The sequence below is a fragment of the Solea senegalensis genome, linkage group LG16, assembly GCF_019176455.1.
Source record: "Solea senegalensis isolate Sse05_10M linkage group LG16, IFAPA_SoseM_1, whole genome shotgun sequence".
Taxonomy (NCBI): domain Eukaryota; kingdom Metazoa; phylum Chordata; class Actinopteri; order Pleuronectiformes; family Soleidae; genus Solea; species Solea senegalensis.
Genome location: NC_058036.1, coordinates 1,884,743 through 1,907,476, shown reverse-complemented (window position 1 = coordinate 1,907,476; position 22,734 = coordinate 1,884,743). Strand labels below are relative to the sequence as shown.

At 40.9% G+C, this 22,734-nt stretch overlaps 1 protein-coding gene and 1 long non-coding RNA gene across 7 annotated transcripts; one reads left to right on the top strand and one right to left on the bottom strand.

Moving 5' to 3' along the window:
- Nucleotides 1-1,119: 1,119 nt before the first annotated feature.
- Nucleotides 1,120-22,712, bottom strand: letm1 (leucine zipper-EF-hand containing transmembrane protein 1). Of its 6 annotated transcripts, XM_044046755.1 has the most exons (16): nucleotides 22,394-22,712; nucleotides 17,642-17,699; nucleotides 17,030-17,486; nucleotides 13,370-13,513; nucleotides 12,613-12,750; nucleotides 11,987-12,190; nucleotides 11,776-11,895; nucleotides 11,534-11,665; nucleotides 11,270-11,428; nucleotides 10,898-11,005; nucleotides 10,660-10,692; nucleotides 9,541-9,675; nucleotides 9,262-9,452; nucleotides 8,407-8,439; nucleotides 7,728-7,884; nucleotides 1,120-6,458 (listed from the first exon to the last, which is right to left on the bottom strand). In XM_044046755.1, exons 1-16 carry the CDS (start codon nucleotides 22,470-22,472, stop codon nucleotides 6,312-6,314), a joined length of 2,295 nt encoding a protein of 764 aa, XP_043902690.1. In that variant the 5' UTR covers nucleotides 22,473-22,712; the 3' UTR covers nucleotides 1,120-6,311. The 6 variants fall into 6 exon arrangements, with proteins under 6 accessions (XP_043902690.1, XP_043902692.1, XP_043902691.1 ...); XM_044046757.1 differs by lacking the exon at nucleotides 8,407-8,439; XM_044046756.1 differs by lacking the exon at nucleotides 10,660-10,692.
- On the top strand, nucleotides 16,229-17,752 carry LOC122782436. Its single transcript, XR_006361920.1, has 3 exons — nucleotides 16,229-16,279; nucleotides 17,182-17,484; nucleotides 17,581-17,752. It is a non-coding gene; the product is annotated as an uncharacterized LOC122782436 (long non-coding RNA).
- Nucleotides 22,713-22,734: the final 22 nt, after the last annotated feature.

Sequence of the window (22,734 nt, the reverse complement as noted above, 5' to 3'; positions counted from 1 at the left end):
GTGCATTTCCCCACAAAATGCAGCTGGGAACGCCGTGTGTTCCTGACATGAGATAATGACCAACAATAAGCGGTGGGATAATGAAAAACAGGGAAAGAAAGTTGAAGAATGCTGACTTGGCATTTCCCGACTAATTAATCTTTATTTTTTATTTTAAAAACTGAGGACGTCGTTGGTTGTGTTCCATGTCGCTGAGCCGTGACATGAAACTATGATCTCATTACTTCATTTCTGCTTAATGCAGCATTTTATGTGTCCGTCCGTCGTCATCAACAACAGCAGCAGCAGCAGCAGCCAAGGACAAACGTGTGTAAACAACAAAAAACTAAAAACATGCCTTTAAGAGTCTCCTTCATGCAGATTCTCTGCCGCGTCGACATTTCTAATTTAAATGCAGGTGTCTCCCCGTGTCTGCGTGGGCATTCTCCGGGTTCTCCGGCTTCCTCCCACATGCAATACGGGGATTAGTAGGTGCGAGAGTGAATGGTTGATTGTATGTATATATACATACATATATATACTAGTTCTAGTAGAGGATGATGTGTTAAATGCAGAGAAGAGAATCCCCCCCTGTGGGACTGATAAAGGACTCATTTAATTTAACATTTGGTTAGGCAGAGATTTTTACACCTTCCAGACAAAACCTTAATCAGGTTTGGGACCGGCATCTTGCCCAGGGGTACCCAGGACTCTGTCCAAAGCAGCAGCAGCAGTGTCATCATTTCTGACTTTTTAATCTTGTCCTGTCATAATGAAACAGAAAATCATCATCCCGTTCCAGCTCACTTTCACCTCGAGATGCCACAGAGGAGACGTTTTTCTCCTGGGACGAGGACGAAAGATAAAAACTCACCTGGCTCAGTGAAGTCAAACATGAGTGTCCTCTCATTTCATCTCTGGCAATAGAGAAGAGACTAAAACACAGTCACACGCTGCCATCTAGTGGCTGGAGTGCAACACAGCAGTGAAAATGAGAACTGGTGAGGTCATGAAGAATGTGGATACTACTTACTTTTTCCTGTAGAGGGCAGCATTGCACGTGTGTGTGTGTGTGTACACTGTCTGCAGGTGTTAAAGGAGATGATAGTGAGTGATGGTGGAACCAAAGAAAAGACAAACCAGGATCAAACATCGTTTATTCAACTCTTTAGTGATTAATTTAGCAGATGATGTTCATTTTTTTAATATGAACAGAGAAACAAAGGGGATGCTTTTCATTACATATGAGATTCAAGATCAAACTGGGATTAAATCCTAGTACCTGGTCATTTCCTGTGCAGCTTCTTACATTTGGATTTAATATATAAATAAATAAATAACAATCATCTAAAAAAACAAAACAAAAAGACCAATGGGTTACAGTATCTTATACTGAGTCAAAAAAAATTCAATGATATGCTGCAACATGTCCCCTAACACTTTAAACTGAGATTTAATCTGAAAACTTTAGATTATTTAAGGTTTAACGTCACACTTTGTTCAACGGCCTTCACTCTTCGCTGTGTTTGAACCACGTCCACTGAAGGTCGAGAGGACAGTGTGTGTGTGTCCAAAAACACAAATGGCACTTTTCCATTCTACAGTTTTTCTTGCTTTTCCATCAGTGATAGTTCCTGGTACCTGGTTTTCTTAGTACCTGCTCTGACGATACTAAAATGTGACGTCGCAAGGATGCCGGTCACTGATTGGTCAGAGAGAGTCGTCACTGGAAGAGTCATTAGCGCGGTGTCCAACACAAGAATCAAACCGAACAATACCAAACTATACATCAGTTAAAAAGACTTAAAATCTAGCAAAGGAAATGTCAATATTTAACCCGTTCAGTGGTATTTCAGTTCAGTGTGCAATGCAGGAAGTACTGAACGATTCTGTGAACAACCCTTTTTTTAAATCGACTAATTCTAATGATTCAGTTCCACCCAAAACAGCTGCTTCACTCGTTTGTGTCGCATGGTAAAAAGGCCTTGGGGATATAACGGCGTGACTGATATCAAACAAAGCTGTGCTCGAACTGTAGAATGGAAAAGTGCAAAAAGTTGCTGAGTCACTACTAGTACGAGCTACCGTCTGTGCAGTTGGCAAATGGTGAAAGTTGAGGCTCGTGTTCTCCGTGAGCGCTCAGAAATGAAGAGGTTGTTTCGTGTCTTTTAATGTCCAATGCGCGTCTGAGGGCTGACACTTTCATCTGAAAGTCAGTTGTCCACTCACACTGGAGGCAGAAAGCGCAAATCTTCAGAAATAGTTACCCTGGGGTCCATCAGACACGGGACAGCCCTACTTTCCTTTTGTTTGTTTGACACTAAATGAACCGTCCTCCTGACACCATCGATGGAAATCCTGATCTGACTATCTTTGAAGGAACAGCGCGTCGCGTAAAATTAATTCGTCAGCCTTTAACGTGACTTCGTCTTTAATGTCCAAACGTTTGACTCGTTCGGGACCCTGACCGTAAAACTGATCCTGCTCTCAGTGTCCAGCTGCCTGGTCCTCGACACACAAACTGTGACAAAAAAAATGGCCAGAGCACCTAAAATAAGCAGAATATCAGCCTGATCATCAAAGGTTCCAGCTTCGGGGACAACATGTGGACATGTTACAATATATTTTTAGCTAATTTAACACCTCAAGAATTAAAAGAAAAGAAATCATAACGCGATGCATAATCAACTTATTGCTTTCAATGTGCTCCTCTTGTGCACAACGTGCACCGCAAAACTCCACAGGAATCTTTCAGGACGGTTTACAACATTCACAACCTGAGCTATAAACATATTTAATCAACACCTTTTATATATTTTTATATATACATATATATATATTCATATATATATATGTATTAATAATAATCAGAGCACATACACAGTGGCAAAAGCTGAGTGAAACGAAATCACCCTGATGGAAAACTGATAAACGTCGACAGCAACTTGAACGACACAGTGCAACACTGCTGCCGGTGGTGATCTGTGGGAACTGCACATCTCCTCACGCTGCAGCCAAACACCAGGACGCGCTTCAACATGCTTTTACGTCTATATTCTGTAAATGACATGTGGTAGCTGGTCTTGATATGCATATTATGGTTTCTATATTTCAAAATAACCGGTATTCTTACATGAAAGGTTAATAATAAATCGTGTTGATGTTTGTTACGTGGGAGAAAATGGTGGAAATACAACAAAAAAATCTGAACTGTACGAGTGTGTTTCTCTCTTGGGATTTTTACACTTACGTTGCGTCACTAGAAGATGGAAATGTCAAAAATGGTTTAGTCCATTAATTGAATATTATTAAAGGTAAATATGTGACATTTGCTTGTTTTGAACTCATCAAACCGTGAAATTTCGCAGCTTCTCCGTTTTCTGACACTGAAAACTACATTTCTTTGGATTTTGAATGAGTAATAACCTGTAAAAAATAATCCACACTTCATCATATTCCTCATCACATCGTCCAGGCGTTCACACCAAGAACAGCACTGAAAACCGGTTTCCATCCACAGCCACTAATCAAATTAAAAAAAAATTCCTGATTATTTCTTCAAATAATTGATTAGAAAATGTCACGAGGCAACGTCACAGTTTCACCTCCAGCGACACACTGTCCAAAAACCCAAAGATCTTCACTTTGCTTTTTATGCGTACAAAAATGAAATCTCTGTGAAGCTGGCGACTGTTTTTAGAAGTACGAGGACAATTATACAAAACTATCGTTTTTAAACAAGTGAATAATAGATGTTTAAGTGATGTTATTATATAGCTTTTTCTAAGAAGTACAAAGAACAAGTTTGTGCATAATGTAGCGACTAATTTACAGCCAACATAAACGATTGGTAAATGAACTAAAACGTCCTTTCATGCATGTGACTTAAGACCTAAACATAAATCTTTGCAAAGAGGTTTGTTTGGGAACCCAAAGAAAAATCTCCTGCGACCAATCTCAGGGTCCTGACCCAGTCTTTGGGAACCACTGGCTGAGAGAACACTATATAGAATGACCCTTTCAAACTCTCCTGGAGCAACACAGAAACACTGAGTACTGATCTTGAAACACTCTGTTATGTGTCACTCTTTCTGCACCTGACCTTTCACCCCTCCATGCACAGACACAGACACCACTCTCCTCTGCCAAGTGTCCTGGAGACGTTGCCCCGGCGACATGTTTACGCCGGCGGCTGATTTATGCTGCGCGTAACGATGCCATGTCCCCGCCGCTGCATCTCTAAACCTAAACACAACCCTCCAGACGAGCAGGTCTGTGGCCCATGTATGGGCCGAGTGTTTACCCAGCATCCATCACTCTGACCGGTCGCAGGCGACGGCAGAGGCGTCACCATGTCAGCCAGCGTCCAGTCTGCACCGAGCGGGTGGAGGCGGGTGGAGGACGGGCGGCCGCGCTCTAAATCACACGTCCTGACAGCGGATTCCAGGAAGGGGATTAAAGACGGAGGGTCGTCCACTCAGCGTTATCTGCAGTGCCACTCTGTCAACCGTGTTTACACCATGAGCTGCTCGAGAGCTGCTGTGGAGGAGGAGTGACACACGGACGGCTCCGGCTTTAAGAGCGAGGGAGAGAGCAAATCAAATTGAGCGGCTGGTTCACGCTGACGGACAGCGTTTGCTTCAGAGCTCAGCGGCTGAAAATATGTCGCCGAGGGAAAATCTGTGCAAAAACAAAAGAGAAGCCAAGGCCAGTGGTTCCCAAACACTGGGTTGAGACCCACAGATGGGTCGTGGGTGATTTATTTTGGGTCCCCCAAACAAATTTGCTTAATTTTTCCCATCCTTTTATTTAAGATTTATGTGTATACGCCTTACATGACATGGATGAAATGATCATTTGCGTGTGTGTACTTGTATGAATATCTCTGTGAGGACCGAAGACCTGTTTTTTAGAAAGGGGTTAAAGGCTCAGGTTCGGTTGAGGTTGGGGATAAGGCTTTGTTTAGTCCGGTCAAATTAATGGAAGTTCATACAGAGTCCTAAGAAGATTCACTGTGCAAACGTATGTGTCGTAGCTGATGTGATACCACTGTACAAAAAAAAAAAAATAGTCTCCCGTCGTTTTTTGTTTGCTTTTCAGGAATAATCGGAGATCATCAATAATGTTATTCAAACATGCTGCAGTGCAACTTTGGCATTTTACGCAGAGCTTTTGTTAAACACAGGAATAAACACGCAGAGCTGTGCTACAATGAGATTAATAATCAGGTCGTATGTACAAAAAGAAATTACAGTGCAGTTTTTAATATTGATGTAGAAAAGCGCTGCTTGATTGATCATCAATTTTTAAGTTGCGTCTAATTGAGGGTGGGCGTTTCGTAGAACTTTAATATTACGATACATATCACAGTATACTGCGATGTCCAGTTGTTTTTGTATAACGACCATCTCCTACACAGAACTCGCAACAGCTGCTTTATTAGCCTTCACAGCGAAAGGCAACGGACGTGTTTGAGATACGAGCTGCATCGTTTCAATTAATCTCTGCTGCCACCCACTGGCTTTATTCAGCACCGCACCTTAGGTGGCGCTTTTGTCCCAAGACTACCGTCACGGCATTTGCTGCCATTTCAATTCAGCCACGTCTAAATCGACTCCCACATTATGGGCAAAGTGCATCAGAAGTGATTGACATTTTCAACACGGTGTCCAATGAGGTCTTTGGTTGCAGCCACCGTTTAAAGATCTCAGGAAATAAGCTACCGGTTCTCGTACAATTCATAATATAAAACAAAATAATTTACAATCGGAGAGGATGAGGGACAGACTGAAATGAAACTGGGTGGAATGACGATGGTGATTTTTTTTAACTGAACTGTGCAAAGTTTAGAAACGATCGCTCGTTTCTCTGCGGCCAAAAGAAAAGGTGAGCTCACCTCAAACCTTAAATAACAAATTTAAACCCAGGAATTTTGGATACTCTGGGAAGTAATATATAACTTGTAACCATGGCGATCTGTCACTCTCTTATTAATAAATTCTTTAGATCATTTACACAAAACCAAATCTCTACAGGATCATTCGAGAAGAGCTCAACATGAGGCCGTTGATGCTTGTTTTTTTGATTTTTGTGCATTTTAAAGACAATGAGTCCTTGTTTTTTTTTTGTTTTTTTTAGATTATGTTGAACATATGATGTGTCAGTTTTTCAGTAGTTACCTCAAACTATAACTCCTCTCGATTTGTCCAGTTTGCTCTCTCCGGCGTCCAGTTTCTCTGTGACTGAGGAACCAACATCATCTTTACACAATCTTCCGTGTCTTTCTCTTTTTTGTTTGTTTGTTTGTTTTTCTTCTTTTTCTGGGAAACCAGTTAGCTGTTGGCCGCCTGCTCCTTCTCTGCCTTCTCTTTGGCCTTTTCCTTCTCCATCAGCATCTCCTCCTTCTGCAGCATCACCATGATGTCAGACACCTGAGAGGTGGAGATGTCGATGTCCTCCTTGTCGATCAGCTCCACCACCTGGGATTACGCAGGGAGAGAGGGATTCATATTACATTTACGGAATAAGCCATTTTCAAATATGAACTATTTCCAAAAATCTGCTCCTCGGGCTCCAGAAATGTGGATAAAATGCCAATATCGTACAAGAAAATGTGACAGTTCACTTTTTCTCCAGGACACTCAACCCACTTAATTGCTGTGAATTTTCCTGCTGTGTTCTCACATGGCTTCATGGGTGGAAAATGACAAAAGGGAACATTTTGTGGAAATGTTTTTGGCCTGATATCATTACCGGCCAATATTCTCTTTAAAATGTATTATTAGATATCAGCAAACACAACAAAATCCCCTTAACACAATAATGTAAGCTGAAAAAGCTGCTACCTCCTATGAAAGATTTTCTGTTCACTGCAGAAGAGACTAAACGACCTCTGAACATGTATCATACATTATATATTGGTATCTGTTATAGCTTCAAACACTCTAGACTCCTCTCTCCATAATACTGTATGCTTTCTGGATTACTAATGCATGTTGTTTTTAGTGCTACACAAATAGAAATTGATTTGATAAGCCCAATACCCTGCGTCCTTGCAATTCTTTGTTCTCGCATTAAATAGTAAACGGTTTGTATATATTAGGGCTGCACGATAAATGCGCTCTCGATTCACAACTACACGTGATCTCATTTCTAAATGACAACGAGTCTTCTGCATTTCATTTCATGAGCAAATAAACCGATCCTATTTTCTTCTCGGACTTTCTTTGTCGCTGCCTTCTCTCGCCTTTAGGTGGAAGCCCGTCTGCAGTTGAGAGTTTACGAGCGGCGGCACAGATTAAGGAAAAATAAATACAAAATGGACAGTGATAGGTGGTAGTGACGAGAATCACACAACCACCCGCTCACGATCGCAGGCTTTCACCAGTGCTGTCGCTAAATACACCAGACTCCTCTGTTATATGATGAGATTTTAGACGTTTCCTTTGCTGAATGTTGGAGATTAACCCAGGTTTTCAGGACGGTTAAGTCTTTTTAAGTTCGGCATTGTTCGGTTTGATTCTTGTGCTTCTTCCTGTGACGGCACTCTGGCGACGTCAAGCATTTTCCCTGGTTATGAGTCGAGCTAAAGACCATGTGTCACTTAAGCCACTACAATACTGTTCAGAGCCTTTCGAAAAAAATTCCCAAACCAAAGTCTGAACGCTGTTCTTCAGAAATCTGTTGCATGAAATAATAGAATCCGTTCATAATTAGGAGGAAAATACTGCGTTGATTGGTGGACTTACTTTGATGACGTCGTCGATGTCGATCTTCCCGTCCTTGTTGTCGTCGAGGGCCTCGGCGATGCGCTGCAGCTTGTCCTCGGGAATGTTCTGGATCTGCCGCATGATGTTGATCAGCTCGTCGATACTGATGAGGTTCTCCCTGAAGGCGTAGAACAGACTGCATACAGGAAACAGTTACCAGACTTGGCAGGGGCGTAAAATGCGGTGGAGAAGCCCGAGACGTCCGATGCGCTGCACTCAAGGTTCCCAGATCACACCAATCAAATTAGATTATCAACTTTTTCAAATTCACAACAGATTAAATATGGGCCGGTGAGCTAAATCATGCTGAAATGCCATGCATCACTATTTAAATTTAAACATGTTGCACTGATTGTCTTATTAAAGCTCATATATGTTATATGCTGTGCTCTGCGCAGCATGAATTAATATTATCCAATATATTACAAAGCAAGTTTTACAATAAATATAAATATTTGACATCAAAAAACGCTCGTGAACCATGTAAGACCTTCCCGTTTAAAAGGTGATTTAAGAGATTAACTCAAAACATGTGTTTATTAAAACAAGTGGGCAGAATCGTGATGGAATTGAAGCGATGACTAAGCAATGATTGATCATTGGAGCAATGTTAGCACAAACGCAAGCAAGCAAGCGGCCGTTCAGCACAGTCTCTTACCTTGTGACATCACTATGTTTAGTAAAGAATAATCTGCAAAAAGTTTAATTGATTCATTAGCAGCTGGATTTGGTTTTATTAACGCAGAATAAATAGAATTGAATAGAACGTCGTTTGTTTTTGTTTTTTCTGGGAAGCCTTTTGTTGCTTGTTTTGTCTCCACCAGCATTTTACAAAAAAAGCACTGATGATGACGATGATGATGATCTTTGGAAACAATATGTGAAAACTGAGGAGTTTAAAAAAAAAAAATCTAACTAATGGGATCAAATGTTTAGAACAAAAAACATCAAGATATTTTTATGTGACGATGCGCTAAAGTAAATGATGCGCGGGCACCAATTTTAAGAAAATCAATGATCAAATCAACTATGAAACGCAATTATAAAACAACAGCATTGGTTACTTTTTGGTTACATAATTATATTAATCGATTAATCAGTTTGAGTGTTTCCTTTAATGATTAGAACAAGATTTCAGATTTTTCAGCTTCTTAAATGTGAATATTTTTTTTTGCTCTATTTAACAAAGAAATCATTCAAATCAATTGATTTTGTTTTGTGGCCAAAACAAGACATTTGACAATATCATTGTGTCGAGGTTTGGGAAGTTTTCTGGACCAAAGAGCTGATAATCAAGAGAATAATCAACAGATCGATTATGAAATGAATCATTGGTTGCATTGTTAATGTCTTTATGAAAAGTAGCTGCCTTTGCATCATGGCTGCAGCGACGGCAAACACTCAAACTGCAGAATCGTTCGTCAAAATAGTTGTGGATTAATTGGGGAAAAATGTAAAGATCGCCATTTCAAAATAAAACGGTAAACAGCAACACGGTGTCTGTGTGACATACCCAAGGGGTGGGCATGTCCCACTGGCCGTCTGTCCATCCAGGATCTCCTTGTCCTTCTCCAGCTCCACGATGATCTTGTCCATGCGACCGATCATGCGGTTGACCCTCTTGGACAGGCGCTGACTCGCTTTCGACTCCTTCACCGTCTCCTGGCCGCTCTTAGACAGCTCCTTCTTTATTTCCTCCAGATCCTGCAGAGAAAAACACGCTACAGATGTAACTAACTAACAAACAAACAAACACCGCAGACACATTTGTTTACGGTCCAGAATAGAGCACCTCGTTGTACTCTTGGACGTCGTCCTTCAGATCCTCCAGCTCCTCTTTCTCCAGTGTCAACAGCTTCTTCTGCTCCTTCAGCTTTGAGCAGGCGTCACTCAGCATGTCGATCTCCTCCTTGGTGATCTCCTCTCCCTGAAAAATTAACACAAAACCTACTATTAGAGGTCGAGTTCGAGACAAGATGCTCAGCGACCCCTGGATTAATCAGTCTAATACACTAGAGTGCGTCTATGTCCAGAAGTATTGATTAAAAATCCTTTACTTTTTGAATTAAACTGCTCACAAACAGATGAACACACAGTCACAGTTAGGTTTGAGACCAACCTAAACACACATGATGGGTTAAAAAAAAGGGGGGAGCGCTATAGAGGAAAAAGGGAAAGTCTTCATGAGCCAATATGTTCCCACAGGATGGAGGGAAGTGTGTGGATCTACTGAGGTTGTTGGATTGGGAAGAAAGGGTTGAAAACGGGTCTGTGTGGATCAACGAGGATCAGAGGAGAAGTCTTCACAGATGTGGGCTAAACGCAGCAGAACACTCCGCTGTACCTGTATGTACAGAAGTCCAACCCGAGCTATTACGACACGATGTGTCTGTTTTCTGTTCTGTAATTCAAAATGACTGTTTCTCATCCCAGCTATTTTCACAATCAATTAATCTGTCTTGATAAATGAACTATTTTTTGCTCCTAAAAATGTCAAATTTCAGAAATGTGAATGGTATGACCTAAATCTTGAAATAATGCTGTAATTATTATAAAATTATTCAGTTTTAATTATTTCTTTGTTATATCAGCAACAAAATCAGAAAATGTTCACATTTAAGGAGCTGAAAAATCAGAGAACTTAAAGAAAAAAAAAAACACTAAACTGATTTATCTATTATCAAAATAGATTAGTAAAATCCTGTATTTATGGATTATTTCCTGTCCATTAGATTATATTTTTAATCCCTTTGAGCACAACAGCAGAAAATGGTAAAATAAATGCCACACTTTTATTTGCCAGGACAGTTTAGCCCACATCTGTGTTTGCTCAAAGAAACTCGGGTTTGACAGAAAGACTGTGCTTGTGGGGATGAACTGGTGTGGAGGAGAACACGACATCAAACCCAACCTGGAAGCGCAGGAAAGTCTGCCAATGTTCAAACTGAGCGGTGCAGAAAACGAAGAAGTGGAAACCAGTGAGTCACGTGATAACATTCAGTAAAGAAACAAGGACAATGTATCCATACACAAAATCTGATTTCAGGGGGTTTCCAAAAGGATATAAAACCACCTATGAATGTGGTTTTTGTCATCAGATCCAATCGGGATGGACGTTAATAGCAGTATTGTACAGGTAAAAATGTTACCTTGGTTCCCTCTAAGACAGGAGCTGTGTCCTTCAGTGTCTCTGAATCAGCAGCCACCTTCGTCTTATTGTGCTTCATCCTCTCTGCTTCCAGCTCCATCTCACCCTGCTGCACAAGACAAAAAAAGGACATCAGGACTGAATAAATTAATTAGGGAAGTTTAAATTATAATCTGTACGATAAAAAACATCAGTTTCCTTTGTTTACTCTGCCATGTTGGCAGAAAAAACTTAACAGTTAGTGCCGGTTTCGAGCCGTCAGAGTTCCCTGCACACTTTAAATCCACAGAGATTGAGCGATGCATCGCAGAACCGGACTGACTGAACGTATCTAATGCTTGTACTGCCCCCTGGTGGTGTGGAAACAGCTTACCTTTGCGACCTTCTCTGCAGCATCAGCCAGCCTCTCCATCTCACGCTCTTTGTTGTCCTGGCGAATGGCCGCCTCCTCCTGCAGTGTCGTCTCCAGTTTGGTCTTGTTGTCCACTTTGGAGAGCTCCATCTCTGCCAAATTCAACTGAGCCTCCTTTGTCTGGAGAGGAGCAATTTGTTGTTGTTTTTTTAGGAAGTTTTAGCCTTTATACACTTGAAAAAAACACTATAATAGTGGAAAAAACAAGACTTTGATTGTACATACCACCATCTCAGGCAGCGTCTGCAGTGTGGTCTTCAGCTGGTCGGCAGGAGACAGGGTGTCGGGTAGGTACATGGCCCGAGACAGCAGCAGCAGAGAGGTGGGGATCTGCTGGTTCAGGTGCAGGTCCAACCACTTCAAACAACACAAAGATGAAAGTACGGGAGTTCATTGAGGAAATAACAGACAATTGAATATGAAAATAATCCCTAATTAAACTCTCCAACATCCTCCATCCTTGTTACCTGGCTGAGTTGCTCTCTCAGTCGTTCTTCTGTGACTCCGAGTGACCTCATCCCTCTGACACGACAGGCTGCCTGCACCTCAGTCACGTTCAGACTGTCCACTCCTTCCTCTGCTATCAGCTGATAAACACATGCATCACATGTGGTCACACGGGGCTTCACATGACTCACGCACCTCCATCTTTAACAGTGTCAAAAAGAGAGTTTCTACCTTGTCGTCAGCTCGGATGGTCCTCAGCTTCATGATGAGCTGGAAGCGCAGGAAGTTGTTGGTCCCGATGGACTGGAGCTCCAGGAGGCGACAGAGAGCCACCAGCTGAGGTCGTGTCAGATTGTCTAGAGTCAGGTCGTCCTCGAACAGTTTGGAGAATTTCAAGATCTGCTCGTTACTGGGACGTTCTCCGGAGTTCCGGATCTAGAAGGACAACGAGAGAAAGTGTGACTTTTTAAAACACATTTAAAAGTTTTTTTTATTCAAAGAACCTAAACAAAGAAGCAAGAGTTTGAGAGAAATATGTAGTTGAGACGTTAACATTGTGACTTTTTTGTCCAGATATTTGTCAGTGGTTTTCAAACATAAACTCTTTCCAGAGCAATTCACACAAAAGGAGTCTGGGCTGAGCCTGCAGGAAGATGTTCCTGTTTTATCCTCACATGGGTTAACTCAGACATTTTACTTTTGTGGCAGACTATTACAGCAACTATACATTTAGATATCCATAATCCAGTTACATCATTAAAACCTATCTGACCAACCAATTAGAGACGGTTTACTCAGTCCACCACCAGAGGGCAGCACAGAGCATGTTTTTTCTGTCCACATTTGCAGACACCAACCATTTGGAAGAAGGTGGAGAACTCCTCGGCCACGTCGCTTTTGGCAGCTTTGTTCCTCAGGGCGATCTCCTCGATGGTGTCCTGCAAGAACTTGGCCATCTCCAGTTTGACCCTCAGCTCCTTTTTCAACCTCTCCTCCTGAAAACACAAAATAAATTCCCAGCAATTAAAATCTACGTAATATAATATATAATATATTGCCGTTTCATTTCAAAATACCAATCAGCCAACTTAGTCTGTAATAATACCCCGTCATAAGTACTAAGGCAACGCAGTGTAGCAACAAACAAGGAAATCTGATGGGAAAATGAGAGCGAAAGTGTTGCAGTGTGTTAAGAAAGGTAATAATTATCATAGCCAAACGCAAACAGAGTGGAAAAACACGTCAGGGATCCTGTTGTGGTTTTGGATTAGACTGTAATTAGGATTAGCCCTTTGTCAAGAGTGAGACAGCGCTCACAGCTCATTTGTTCAAGACAGAACCTGAACAATCCTCTGCTCATCATCGGGTTCTCAGGTGAAAAGTGTGCGCAGTGAACGAGGATTCAAATATATTCACATTTTAATCTGGATATTATATAAAATTATAATCTATGGAATAAATGAATGAACAAAATGTGATCTATGAATTGAATCTGTAAAAATGATACAAAATAACACAATATCCTAACATACAGTATAATCCTCAAACTTGAGCTGATGTTTCTGTGTCTGTGTCTGCAGCTCTGATTTAAACAGGAGGCCCGGGTTCTTTTACCTTCTTTGACTGTGTCTCGAAGGTGGACGGCAGCATGTTGGGGAAGAGCTTCAGAGCCACGGGGAGCAGGAACTCCATGAAGGGGACGATGATGAAGACGAGGAAGGGGACGAGTCGGAAGACGTCCGCGCACGTTCTGAGAAACTGAGGCGGAAATGAAGGAAAGTGGGATTTTCAGTCATGAATAAAGACCTTTTGTACATCTTAACTAAAAAAGGTTAATACTAAAACTGTAAAATACTGTAAATAACTTCTAAAACAACCAGGGTAGTCCATGCTAAGACTTGAATAATTGATGGCAGTTTGTTCATGCGTCCAGCAGAGGGCAGTCAAGCTAAAAAAAAAAACAGCGGGAATCCAATGATGTTTGGTTCATGTTTTTTTCTTTTGTCTGCTCAGTTTCCCTCTAATAACAGTTTGAACTGTCAGCAGTTTTAATGCACACACACATATTCTCACGCAGCATTCTTACTGAGGACACACAGAATTCCCTAACCCCTTACCTTAACTTAAACCATCACAACTAAAAGCCTTAACCTCAATCCAATTCTAGACCTAACCCTCAAGCCAGGTCTTAAGCCCCAAATAAGCCCTTCAAAGTTGTGGGGACCAGATAAAATGTCCTCACTCCCTATGGTTTATATGGTTTTTGGTCCTCACAAAGATACACAAACAAGAACATACACACAGGTTTGTGCGGCACTTCTACTTAGGACACTGCACTGACTTTCATTCATTTGGACAGCATAAATATAGTGTTATCCCAAAATTAGCACTAATCTTAACCTAACTACAACAACTTGACCTGTTCCCCAGAAATGAGGTTCTCCCTCATTTGGACCAGGCTTTGGTCTCCATGAGGACTACATAAGGTCACTGTTTATGCCAGAAAGAGGTCCTAAAGAGGTAACAAATACGCCCACCTCCTGATTCACTGGCACGTTATTTACACACAGTCCTGAACTAAAGTGAACATTCTGCCTCACAAAGCTCAAAAAACTGCTCCAACAGGAAGCTCATTTGTTCAGGACAGAACCTGAACAATCCTCTGAGTGTAGAAACAGCTCACGGACACTAGTTTGCTTCATTGTACAGCTGTCCCACACTGTGGCTAACTGACCACACCGCGACACAATCCTGACCACTTGCTTACAGAAGAGGCTCCTGAGGGGAGAAGGCAAAAAAACACGAGTCCTTCATTCTCCGCCCTTTTCCACCTGCATATCAGTGGACCAGTAGGGTGAAGGATTTAGGCCCGGCTCAGTGAAAAGGCCTTTGTCCACTGGTCTATTGACATGTATATCATCTCCCAGAGCTCAACATCAAAAGGAGAGTGGACGGGGGTTGCGGGGGGGGCGGTGACAGATTAAAATGGCAGGAGCCTTAAACGGAGGCCGGAGTATTGTAAGTGAATATGAAAGGAGGAGATTAAGGAGGCAAAGCCAGGCCAGGCCTCATGAATGGGAGGTAGATGGTTTCGGGACATGCGCTCCGAGGGAGTCAGATGCATTTGAAAAGGTGCAGATGTGATGGTGGGTGGTGGGTTTAATGTATGGACGGAGGGGAAAGGAGGGGGGTCAACATGAGCACTGACCAGCAGCAGCTATTAGCACAGTGCTGAGATCCATTTCCCTTTTTTCTTTAGCATAATCACTCAGAGCACAGTATACAGTATAAGGGCTAATATATCAGTATTATTATCTATATTGACATAAGACAAGATATGGTCTTAAATAGCCTAACTATTTGTGTTATTGCAGAATTTGACCATATTTATAGTCAATTTCAATATTTCTAACACACATAAATGTCCTTCATTTAACATTAAATGCCAAAGAAATAAAAAAATTTAAGATCATGTGATACAACTCATAAATAGTAGAGTGTATTTACAGTGTACTGTCATTCTCACAATTTTTTGAGAAGCATAAACCTCTCCAAAGAAAATGTTCATTAGTCTGGAGAAACAATCTGTGTGCAGCTTTATATCCCAATATACGAAATCTATCGCGATATAGCCTAAAAAACATTGCGATAAACCATATAACCCAGCCTTATATAGAATACAGAATGTATAAGTATAGTATATAAAGTTAGAGTATATAATATATTTTATATTTTATCTCTTTGATGAAGCAATAACATGCTCTGCATATATTAGTCAACTTGAAGACACAGCATTATAATTAACATGCTGTGAGGCTGTGTCACTACAGCCAGGATACTGAATAATAAGTGGTTTTAAATACTGACAAATGTCCAAAAACTGCCTCAGGATGTCTCAGCTCATTGGACATAAAAGCTGATATGACGGCGAGAAACATCCATGTATGAAAACTGGTGTAAAGTTATATATCTGAGACTTACAGAACACGTAAAGATTCTACCTGAAGAGTTTTAATCAGGCAGCAGCAGCAGCAGCAGCAGCAGCACTAGCACTGAGAGTCTGTTGAATAAACACTCAGCAGCCGCTAATTTCTATAATTGATCTCATTAAGTTTGAGAAGCTGTGGATTAAACATTATAGAACAAGATGTCTGAGCTGTCGGACAACAATCCCTGCTCAGTCATGCCCTGATCTCTAAACGAAAGCTGGTTAACCACTGTGTAAACTCTGAGTCAGAGTGGAAACAAGTACGCAGTGTGAAGAACCGGCTGCCGGGTCACTTCTCCCATCTCTGCTTCTGTTCAGATGTAAGTGGGGAAAAACGCTAGGGCGCTTCGTAGCAAAATGGCCGACAGACTCTTACACGTGCCACATATGGTCAAAGTTTACCAGTAATTCACCATTTGCTAAGCCACGCCCCCTCACTGACTGTTGATACTGGAGCTGTAAAATTTTCCATTCCCACATTTGCAGTTTACAGTGACAACAGAAGCAGATTTATCGACAACAAGATCCCAAGAAATGTGAGTTGAAACAATGAGTTGCTGATTTCAGACAGAGAGACAATAAATGCAAGTTATTTTAAAAGCAATAGTTGATGTTTCAACACATTAAGAAGCTGAAAATTGGTTGCCTTTCTTTGGCTTGTTAAATATAATGCTGTGTCTTTTAGCTGACTAATATACGCAGTTTTTTTAAAATATGAAATACATTATTAAAATAACAGGGATTATAATGTAGAAAGTCAACGCTCTTTTAGGGTTTGTTATTGTCGCTTCGCAGTTATAAACAACACTTTTCTGGTGATTGGACACTGTCATTCAATTTGATCGTAAATTTTAAGAAGTAATACGTCCTGAAGTCAAATTTCTAGAATATCTAAAAGCCAATTTGATTGGTTGAAATCCTATTGTACTGGGAGTGAAACTGTAGCCAGGTTTACTGAGCACTTAAAACCTTCAAATGTCCATACTGATGAATTTATGCAGCTTCATTTAAAAAAGCATGTGAATTCTGCTCTGTGTATGCCTGTCAACCACACACCAAAAATGGAGCTGTTTTAAAACACTGCAGGCATTGTTTTAGTTTGAAAACTCCAGAAGTGCTAGTCTGGATGCAGATTGTTTCTGAAATTGCAATTTTTTTTAAAGAAAACATAGTAATGTGGATGTTGCCTTTAGCTCAGGGTGAGCTTGTTTTTATGCTGTTCTCAGTTTCAAAAGGGTCTGGTGGTAGTTACTTCACAGCAACAACATCTACATTTCCTGACTCACTTGTCTCCTCTCCCGTCGGGACAGGACATGTCCGTGCAGGACGTTCCACAGCATTCGCGCAGAAATCGTGGTATCAAACCACAGCAGCTTGAAGCCGTGGTAGTAATGTTTGACTTCATCCACGACCCACTGTCTGACTGTCCTCCTCGCAGGTTGTGCGTCTACCGTGGGACTGTACACGGGGCCTCCTTCCTCCAGCTTCTTCTTGTCCTTTATGGACCGCAGCGACTTCTCCACCTTCGAATCGTCCCATCTCCTCCCCGATGTGTGTATCCACCGGACACTGGCGATGTACTGCTGCGGCACTGTGGTCCACTGGGGTCCTGTTGTGATCCCAGGGTGTAGTGAAGTGGAGGCTCTGAGGCTGAAGGCGCATAAGAGCCGCTGCGAGTCCCAACTCTGGCCCGACACAGGGAGGGTAGGAGTGAATATGGAAACTGAAGTCAAACTCGCAGGTCTGCACAACAGGGGGACAAGATTCAAGTTAAATAGGCAGTAGATGTCTGCTTTCTTTTATTTTTCATTTATTTCATTTATTTTTCACTTTTCAGATGCTGTCGGGAGCTGCGGACACTGTTTAATCCCAACATTTTTCTCTTTTATTTGACTTACCTGTGACTGGAGAGTCTGAGAGCTGTGCAGCTGAAACAGGCACCATCTTGTAACTTCCCTGAAAGGAAAAGGAAAAAAACCAATGAATCGATTTATAAATCAAATACTAAATTAATTGCCAACTATTTTCACAATGGATAGATTAATATATATTTTGAAAATAATCCGTAGTGGCCCTAATAGAAACAGTTATGTTTTCATTCTACACAGTCAGTTATAGACCATTTTTTCTTTTGTAAATAGTATTCTACATTTTCATGCGCTGTGCTGACAGGGATTATCGTATGGAGGTCAAAATTGGTGAAATCGGTAAAAACACAATGGTGATTCTGTGTTGGATGTTCAGGAAAAAAAAAACATTGGGGAAATTGGTCTTGATTGTCACTAAGGGCACAGTGGCTTCACAACGCCCCGGGGAAATTGAAAATCAACAGCCCTAGCAGCTGCTTTCATCTACACACATTGGCACACGTTTTTATCAGGATAACATTGTGAGATTTTTTCTAAATCTTAAACGTGCACCAACATTCACAACAAATACTCAAAAAATGCTTTACCTGGCAATAAGCCTGATTCTTATTTTACCGACATTTTTACAGCTCACTAATTAGTTTAAGACGATTCTATTTTGTGCATCTATAAAGTAGCTTGTGCAAATATCTTAACACTGTTGTTGATGATGGTGGCCATAATACTCACACCCTCAGTGAGGCCCACAGAGGGGACTGAACACAGAGGTCACTATCAAACTGTTACAGAATGAGAGAGAGCGAGAGGGTGGAGTGGTGAGACTCTACGGGCCAATCACCAGAGAGCAGATGGCTTAGCCACAGCCTCCCTCTGGTTCTCACATGGCCGGCTGCAATGAATCCAACAGGTTCTGATGGAAACGACGAGCACTGGAACAGTGTCACCTTTGTGGCCGAGTGAGAGAAATCCCTGGAAATACAGTAGATTACCTCACACGCCCTGACCTTTACTACTGACCTGGACCAGTGTCCACACATCTATACCCGGTGTTTCCTCTGTGGTTTCATCCCCACCCTGAGGATTTCAACACCTGTAGTTTCATATTCAAACCTCCAGAAACCGTTACGTCAGGTCCGTCAGTTCCTAATTCTGGCTTCACAACCAGGACTGATTACACTGCTTTAGTTTACATGAACATTTTAGTCTTGATGCTTTATTTAAAGTCATTGTTGTATTAAATTAAAAAAAAAAAATCCCATCGTTAGTATGGCTGCACAACGTATATCAAAAATGTATTGTAACAAACGGGGTTTCAATTAATGATAGATTATTGATTAATCAATGGATCGGTTCATAAAATGTCAGCAAATGTCGATCAGTGTTTCCCAAACTTTAAAATGATGATGTGCTCAAATGTCTTGTTTTGTCCGTAAACTAAAACAATTCAATTTTAATGACTTCTTTGTTATTTGGAGCAAAGACACCGATAAATATTCCCATTTAAAAATGTTCAAAAAATGAATCCATCTATTATTTTCTCGATTTAATCGATTAGTCATTTCAAGGTTTGGGAAACAACAGGCATTTCAAAATGCTGTCAAAAATGATCACAACTATTGTAATTGTGATGGAATATTGTGATATTTATACTAATATCACCAACTTCCTACAGAACACTCACACTTTCCTTTACTTGACCGCCCCCCTCCTGACCAGACCTCAGTGGCCCCCAGGTCATTTGAGGTTGAGACCCCTGCTACACGGGTAAGATAGGACTTATTTTGCAGTAGCAGTGGGGGTATGATTTTGTCTCCCCTAACCCTAAATAGACCTCGGCCTGGTCATGAAAGGTCATGACCAGTTCATGCCCTGCTGTACACAACAGCCCGCAGGGTTCCGTCAGGCTGTAAATCGTTAAACTGGCAGTTTTATATCACTTCCTCATGTACCCTGTGAGCAGTAACTGACCCGTCAGAGGCTTCGGGTCAGTGCTCCACTAATCAGGCTGTTACTTAAACTCCAGGTATTTCTATGTGCTGCTGTAAAACACAGCAAACAAGCAAGTGATTAACTGTAAATCTAACACTAGCTATAAATACTGTCCTGGATGTAGATACAGGAAAAGGAAAAACAAACATTTGGAAGCCAGCTGCAGTATAACCAAGTAGGGCTGTAACAAATAATCATTTATTAATTCATTTTAAAGGATCATCGGCAAATATTTTGATAATCAGTTATCAGTAGGAGTGTTTTCTGATTTTTCAGCTTCAATGTGAATATTCTCAGGTTCCTTTGCTCTATAAAACAAAGAAATAATCAAAACTAAATCATTTTGGTTTTCCAACATAACAAAACACATTTGAAAACAGCATAATTTCGAACACTTTCTGACATTTTTGGACCAAACAAGTGACTTATTGATTGTGAAAACACCAAAACAAACCAAAATGATTTAATATTATATTATTTCTTGTTTTATATGGCACAAAGAAACCAGAAAATCGTCACATATAAGAAGCTGCAAAATCAGAGAGCTTGTTTTACACGCATACCGATTAATCGATAATGAAATTTAGTAATCATTGCAGCCATAATCAACAGATTCATCGATTATTTAAAAAATCAATCATTATTAGCAGCCCTGCAACTACATATGGTGCATTAAATGCAGGAAATTAAATTTCACTGCGTCTATATTCCTTGTTTACATCCACAGTGGCCAAATAACAATAAACCACAGCCTGGAAACACAAAGATTTCTTGGAAGCCAAGTACTATAGATGGACTGTCTGGCTTCGAGAGCAATGTATCACCTTTCAGTGCAGTGCTGAAACACTAACTCGAACATCAATCACTTCATCCCAACTGCGCTTCAGAGCCAAACAGATTTAACACACACACTTTAACTAAATAAGATAATACAAATATGTTAGTTTTATTTAGTAATCAATTAATTATGGATATGTCTTCTTTTTTTCCCTAATATCAGTGACACCGCTGTAACGCTCTTTGACACTGTGTTAGACAAGCCTCTAATCTTTACTGACTGACTTTACAGCCTTTTCCTCAATGAGTGCTTCATTTCCATGGCACACATACAGTGTGGAGGTCAAAGTTCAGCGGTCACAGCAGGCAGCAGCAGGGACTGATCAGTGTTACAACCCTTGTCGAAGATTATTTATCTTCCTTGAGCAGGTTAGAGCCGGGATTACTATAAACAAATTATCCAAATGTCTATTGTCCAGCTTTGTGAAAAGGTGGATTTGTGATTAAGACACGATTATACTCATATCATGATCACTAACAGGGAATGAGGACATGAACATGAATACATGACGGGAAAATTACACTCATGTGTTAGTGAGGTGGAGTTAAAACAGGCACTGACCTATCCTCTCGCAATTTGTCTGATAATCTGGGCCTAAAGCCAAGCTCACAGTCTCAGTCTGTCCACTTCAGACACACAAATCCCCATCATGACCCTGTCATCTATTTATAAACACAGTGTTAATGTGCCAACACAAACACTTTTACTGTAGCTTTCCTGTCATTTTAACGGTAACAAGCCTAAACATCCTGTAAACGACAGAGAAACAATCAGTTTGACCAAAGACCACTGAGAGGAAAGATTTCAACGATCCCATGTTTTAATAATCTGCACTGGTGGACTAAAGTTTATTAATCGGCCAATTATTGCAATCATAAAACAGTTATATTTAATCAGATTGAGGAAAAAGAAATCTACTAAATATTGGGAACCAAAAAATCAGCATCAATTATAGGCCAATGCTTGTCCTGATTTCTGACCACAGAAAACCCCATATTAAAACTGAAACTTGATAGTGAGCTGCTGGATAGTAATAAACACCTATTGTTTTCAGTTGGAAGCAAGTACTGGCATTTCAGGTCAGGATACTTCATAATGAAATGTCATTATAGCTTTAACATAGTTAATAACAAATTAACATTGTACATTTCTGTCAGAAAACTTTATTTTACATATTAGTTTATAAAATGCAGGAAACTCAGTTCTAAACAATCAGAAGAAGAAGTATATGCATAAGAATTCCCCACTCATTTTCTGCCTTCAACAAATGACTTGTTGCAATATCAGTGGCCATTACTTAGACACGGAAGTGGGCCAAATGAAACCCCAAGTTTGGCCCACAAGTCCAAGTTTTGGGCAGTCCAGCAGTACTTTTTTTCTTTTTTTTAACCAAAAAACTTAACTATCCCTTTACATCCTTCTTCCTCATATTTCCACATCTCACCTAGATCAGGAAAGGACATCTTGCGGATGCTGGATAAACAGAGAGGAGCCAGTTTGCCATGGCAACAAACACACACTGCAGTGGGGGAGAGACAGCGCTGCCAGTGGTTAATACCGAAACCGAGCTGTCCTCAAATAACCCAGCAGCTCCTCCATCCAGTCAGTCAGTGCTCCTTTCTACCTGTTCACGTCTCAACAGTCAGGTGTGATTCTCAGAAAACGCTGATTCAAGCGAGGTCACGCAACTAACCTGCACTGTTAGCATTGACACCAGGAGGTCATTGTGTGCTCAATTCAGTGGTTTATTACTGTTTAATACACAGTTATGTGCTAGTAACGCTTCACCCTCACTCATTCATCATCTTCCCGGAAACCCAAACGTTTCCTCTGTGGAGACAGAGTAAAGTCCTCTACATGCTAACATGACCACAGCTAAATTAGCTTAGCAACAAACAAACTAGTGAATACGTGGTGTATATGTATTTTTTTAAGCAAATAAATCATACATTTACCTTTACGGAATTCATTCTTTAGTGTGCGGGAGGTTTTCATTAAAGGTGCCACGGACCTGGTAAAGAGGATTGACGCCATGAGGAGGCTTTTTTTCACGCTGCCTTTACTTAACTTACGAGCTAGCTAGACAGTTAGCTAGCCACTGGTTGTTCCGGTGGGCCAAAAAAAAGTAATACGGTAACTTAAGTAACAACAAAGATCCAGGAATCTTCGTCAGCTTATAACAAGCTACAACGCATTAATAACTGTTCATATGGGAATGTCTCTCCATGTCATGTGTGCCCTTCCCTGGTCCGTGGATGACAGCAAGCCGAGTGACGTCAAGCCGGCGCGAGGCTGT